Source organism: Entelurus aequoreus, linkage group LG17 (assembly GCF_033978785.1).
Source record: "Entelurus aequoreus isolate RoL-2023_Sb linkage group LG17, RoL_Eaeq_v1.1, whole genome shotgun sequence".
NCBI classification, from domain to species: domain Eukaryota; kingdom Metazoa; phylum Chordata; class Actinopteri; order Syngnathiformes; family Syngnathidae; genus Entelurus; species Entelurus aequoreus.
The window spans coordinates 26,903,381-26,909,380 of NC_084747.1; the positions used below are offsets into that span (position 1 = coordinate 26,903,381).

At 39.5% G+C, this 6,000-nt stretch overlaps 1 protein-coding gene across 3 annotated transcripts in view; it reads right to left on the bottom strand.

The window, feature by feature from the left end:
* rabl6b (RAB, member RAS oncogene family-like 6b) overlaps nucleotides 1-6,000 on the bottom strand; it is a 53,770-nt gene that overhangs the window by 34,969 nt on the left and 12,801 nt on the right. For 2 of the 3 annotated variants that reach the window (XM_062025415.1, XM_062025414.1), the window contains 4 exons: nucleotides 5,449-5,757; nucleotides 1,833-1,967; nucleotides 1,543-1,590; nucleotides 1,357-1,386 (listed from right to left, as the gene is read on the bottom strand). In XM_062025415.1, the coding sequence (XP_061881399.1) occupies nucleotides 1,357-1,386; nucleotides 1,543-1,590; nucleotides 1,833-1,967; nucleotides 5,449-5,578 (343 nt within the window). In that variant the 5' untranslated portion in view covers nucleotides 5,579-5,757. The remainder of the gene's footprint in view (nucleotides 1-1,356; nucleotides 1,387-1,542; nucleotides 1,591-1,832; nucleotides 1,968-5,448; nucleotides 5,758-6,000) is intronic. The other variant, XM_062025416.1, reaches the window with a different exon arrangement.

Consider the following 6,000-nt stretch of genomic DNA (forward strand, 5'->3'; position numbering starts at 1 on the left):
GAAGTAGTGTGGTGGCTGTTTATTGCCACCATGCAATTTTCTGATAGCTAACATTAGCATTATCATTTTGATTTGAGCATGGAAAGTCACTTACTAGTTGAGCAGGAACAGAACCAAGGCAGCATTGGTCTGAAATCACTCGTCTTTAAACTCACACCAGCGAGTGAAAGCCGGGACAATGTTGATCCTTGACTGTCCTTTTATCCGGGTAACCTCCGATTTTTTTTCTGTCTCCTCAGACAAAACTTTTCGTTTCTTTGGTAGTTTCGGAGCTTCGGCCATGCTAGCAATAATTGCACATAGGCATTCTTCTTCTTCTAGTTTTCTGGCGGCACAGAGGCGTTCGCATCGACTTGCGTAAAGCAAGTCAGCATATTTATAGTTTTTTATGTGGCAGGGTTCCTGCCCACCTCCTCAAAGTGGCAAAATGCCAGTGAGAGCGATACAGACCCCCTCAGGCCATGACAGAGGTGTTATTTAATTAGTTGTAAGTTATGACAATATTTTATGAAGGTTGAAAAATTACTTAGTGCTACTTTAACATCAGCATAACCCTTAGAGACGTAATATTTGTAACCTGTATCAATATTACAGTGGACATCAGGTACTACAGAGCTAGGATGTTAACTTCTAAGGAGCCGCAGATGCCTTGTTTTGGTGTGACGTCATAGGGTCAACCGTAAAAGCAATACATTTATCCGCGCTAAAATAAAATAAGCGCCACCCGATGTACGAGAGGCACATGACGTATGACCGATAGTAGCAATTAGAGCTGCAACAACTAATCGATTAAAATCGATTATGAAAATAGTTGGCAATTAATTTAGTCATCGATTCGTTGGATCTATGCTATGCGCAGGCGCAGAGGCTACTTTTTTTTTAAATTTAATTTTGAATTTTTTTATAAACATTTATTTATAAACTGCAACATTTACAAACAGCTGAGAAACAATAATCAAAATAAGTATGGTGCCAGTATGCTGTTTTTTTTTCAATAAAATACTGGAAAGGATAGAAATGTAGTTAGTCTCTTTTATCCGATTATTAATCGATTAATCGAAGTAATAATCAACAGATTAATCGATTATCAAATTAGTTGTTAGTTGCAGCCCTAGTAGCAATAGAGAGTATGCATGGACACTATTGGAGGAATCAGACTAATTGAGTACATGGAAACGTAGGGACTGACTTGTGTTGGGATCAGGCGCTGATACAAAGTTAGGAGTAGAAACAAAGGTGTCAGTATATCAGAGTACATCTCAAACACAGCAACAAACATCTCAAGTTAGAATGTAGCCACACGACAGAGCCACTGCACTCACGTGTCGAGCTTCTACACACTACGCTGGCGCTCACCTACACCTTCATCAACAGGATATTTTTGGCCTGGGATGAGTGCGTGGGGTTCAGAGAAGAAACAGATGAGTGAGGACAGGAAAGGCGTGACGGGTCATGAGGTGTCATGAGATAGTTAGTGTGATCCGTGGCCATGAGGTTGGCCTCAACACCACCTTTTATACAGTTTTTGTGCTTCTGGCTTACCTTTGTCCACCACGTCCCACACCTCCACCTTGACCACGTCATCTGTAGCTGAGGAACACACAGGACGTACAATCATCCCAGTCCTGTACACGGCACTATTCTAATACACACAGGAGACTAATATTTACAAGGCTACTGTAAGGAGCATGGAAGTTAAGCTAGGTGTGATTTACCGTGATACGGAGCCACTGGAGTGAACGAGAAGGTAATAAAAAGGTACGTGTAAACGTGCATACATTACCAGAAACCAAGGAAAGACGTGGCCGTGCAATGACCAGGCTGTTGCTTACTTTTGTAGTTCCAATGGATGCTTGTGGCTTGGATCTCCTGGGTAGGAAGGTACTCCTCCACAAACTTCTTGCCCTGCAGTCGATACCATAAAGTGCTCTTCCCAGTGTTTCGATCTCCCCGGATGACGATTTTCACTGGGAAAGAGTACATCAGCAGACTGACGTGAACCCATTAGCTATGACACTCAAAGTGTGTTCAACCATTCATTCATCTATCTGTGGCAGTACAAAGCCCTCGAGATTGTCAAGACCAGGGGTGCCCAAACGTTTTTCCTCCAAAGGCCAAAACTGAAAATGTGCCAATGGTCCGTGTAAGTGGAGATTGTCCGGCTCAACAGATGGCAGCTAGTTCATAAGGATGTGAACCTTTGGGCACCTAACGACTCAACCCGATTCCTGGGTTGACGATTCGATTCAGAATCGATTTTCGAAATGTAATATTTGGTATAATAATTATAATAAAACCTTTTCAAAACAGGTACGAGGTGGAGATGGCCCAACAACGTCTTTTTAAAACGTTAAGAACCGATTTAAAATCAGGATGAAAAAGAATCAAGATTCAGAGAAGTTGATTTTTTTGGTGCACTCCTACTAGTCAACCGATAAAAAAATATCTATAGATTTTAAGGTAAAAAAGTGGTAGCTCAGTCACCATTTTTATTGGACATTTTACGATGGTTTTTACACCAAAATTACTTTAAATTGAAAAAGTGTCCCACTGTAATTTTTATGTTAAAATTCTGGTGACTGAGCTGCCAGTTTTTTTACTGTAAAATCTATGGCATTTTTTTCACAATACATTACTGTGAATCGGAAAACAGTCCCACTGTCATTTTTACAATAACATTTTGGCGACTGAGCTGCCAGTTTTTTAAGGAAAACTTTACAGTGCATTACTTTGAATTGAAAAACCGTTGCACTGTTATTTTACCGCAAAATTTCAGGCGGCTGAGTTGCTACTTTTTTTTACTGTAAAAATTTACATTCCTTGTTTTTACAGCGCATGACTGAAAAAAGTAAATATGGTCCCACTGATGCTTTGAAGGTAAATTTCCGGCGGCTGAGCAGCCAGGTTTTTACAGTAAAATCTGATTTTTTTGCAGCCTTGTGAATATGCCATCATTTAATGTGCAGCATGAAAAAGGTCAGTATTACATTTGGTAATCACCTTTTGGCGGGCCAAACAAATTGATACAACGGGATAAATGTGGCCCGCAGGCCCCAGTTTGGGCATCTGTGGTCGAGAGAGAGCCCTCAGAGTCTAATGACACCAAATGAAGCAACAAAAGACATTTCTATTTCTAAACATATTTATCTGGATCTAGTCCGTCAAGGCAAATAATGCAAAAACAGACAAAGTTCTATACTCTCCCCACGTGACCAAATGCCACACATAGACTGCAGTCCTGTGGGAAAAACAGACTTAAACTCATCAAGTCTTCAAGCGACACATCGTAAACACTCAGGACTGGTTGTCATGTAGGGATGGGTTCCGTTCATATTTGAACCGATACGGTACCAATTCCCGGTACCTAGGAATTGATACTGGTACTCGACTGTGCCAATTTTCTGTACTTGTGTGTGTGTTAATAAATGTTAATTGTTTGATAACAAAATTGTATTTTTTATGTAACATGTAAACATGAGTTGAGTATGGCAACTGTTCTGTCCAGTTGTTTTATGTACACTACCGTTCAAAAGTTTGGGGTCACCCAAACAATTTTGTGGAATATCCTTAATTTCTAAGAACAAGAATAGACTGTCGAGTTTCAGATGAAAGTTCTCTTTTTCTGGCCATTTTGAGCGTTTAATTGACCCCACAAATGTGATGCTCCAGAAACTCAATCTGCTCAAAGGAAGGTCAGTTTTGTAGCTTCTGTAATGAGCTAAAGTGTTTTCAGATGTGTGAACATGATTGCACAAGGGTTTTCTAATCATCAATTAGCCTTCTGAGCCAATGAGCAAACACATTGTACCATTAGAACACTGGAGTGATAGTTGCTGGAAATGGGCCTCTATACACCTATGTAGATATTGCACCGAAAAACAGACTTTTGCAGCTAGAATAGTCATTTACCACATTAGCAATGTATAGAGTGTACTTCTTTAAAGTTAAGATTAGTTTAAAGTTATCTTCATTGAAAAATAAGGACATTTTAATGTGACCCCAAACTTTTGAACGGTAGTGTACATACATATACACACATTTACATATGTGTGTGTGTGTGTGTATGTATGTATGTATGTATGTATGTATGTATGTATGTATATATATATATATATATATATATATATATATATATATATATATATATATATATATATATATATATATATATATATATATATATATAAAAATCTCCTGATGATTGAGGGAACCCCTCATGAAACAGGCCTGTAGAGATGAAGTAGTCTTGTGATACATATATATGTATATATATATATCACACACACAAACACGCACTAAAAGTTTGGACACACCTTCTCATTTCAATGTGTTTTCTTTAGTTTCATGACTATTTACATTGTAGATTGTCACTGAAGGCATCAAAACTAAGACACCTGTGAAGTGAAGTGAATTATATGTATATAGCGCTTTCTCTAGGGACTCAAAGTGCTTTACATAGTGAAACCCATTATCTAAGTTACATTTAAACCAGTGTGGGTGGCACTGGGAGCAGGTGGGTAAAGTATCGAGGATCGAACCTGGAACCCTGAAGTTGCTGGCACGGCCGCTTTACCAACCGAGCCATGCCGCCCAAAACCCTTTCAGGTGACCACCTCTTGAAGCTCATCGAGAGAATGCCAAGAGTGTGCAAAACAGTAATCAGAGCAAAGGGTGGCTATTTTGAAGAAACTAGAATATAAAACATGTTTTCAGTTATTTTAAGTACATAACTCCTCATGTGTTCATTCATAGTTTTGATGCCTTCAGTGACAATCTACAATGTAAATAGTCATGAAAATAAAGAAAACCCATTGAAGGAGAAGGTGTGTCCTAACGTTTGGCCTGTACTATACATACTGTACATATACATACATACATACATATATAAGTACATTATTTCAGGAAGCTGAGTGTTATGTTGTGCCCTACAAAGTGTTTACACTGTATGTATTGTGGTAATTACACACCAGCTATTTGATTGTAACAATAATCTTGGTTGTAGTTGTCATTTCTAAAGGTGTTGAAATCGGCATGTAAAATAGTTGATGCTGCTAGTAGCCTGTCTATGGCAAATCCAGTTTAAATTAGCATCAAGATAGCACATTTTGGACGAGTGGAGGCTTATTTTACATTTGAGCGTTTTATACCAAGCATACTTGCTTTGTTGGTGTTGCAACCTTACTTAAAAGGAGTTTGGCTGTATTAGCCCTGAGTGATCGTTTCTGTGAGCCAGTGTTTGGTCTGCGACCGGATGTTTGATTTTACGTAAATCGCTACCCGGGAGTACCAACGGAATTGGTCGGTGCCTATAAAAGTACTAAATTTGGTACTCATCCCTATTGTCAAGTGATTATATGACTCCCCCACAACAACTGTGTGTTGCTCATTTCCTTGAGCTCCTTATAAAGCTGTTAAACAATTCATGCAAGGCGTGTTAAGTCAGCTTACTATTATATTGCACCCCCTTAGCGAAACGTCTCTGCAAACTTTGGTTCATGGACTGCAGGCCGGCGGGGATGTTCTTGTCCCGGAGCTGGCCCGGCTCTGAGCCCACCAGCTTTTTCAACGCCGAAAACATGTTGACGGCACCTTGCCAACGTGGACTTGGAGTCAACTTGTGCGACGGCAAACTGAAAGGTGCAACCGGTGCGGCTTGAGGGCAGCGGGCGCGCAGGCTCTGAGCTGCTCGATTAAATTTGTGGTGTTTTTGCCAGATGGCTGGAAACAGAAGTGGTCATCGCGGCGTTACAGTGTCACCTGTGGAGGAAGGGAAAACAACAATTTAAAAAAGGTACAACATGAGGTCAAGTGAGTATTTTGTTCATCTACTAATAGTTGTACATTTCGAACTCATTTAATAATACAATAAACATCCATCAAGGTTCCCATGCAGAAAATGTCAAGGATGCAAGATACACGTACATACAGTATATTTACATTTTTTTTAAAAAGTTTTATATATACACACACACACACACACACACACACACACACACACAC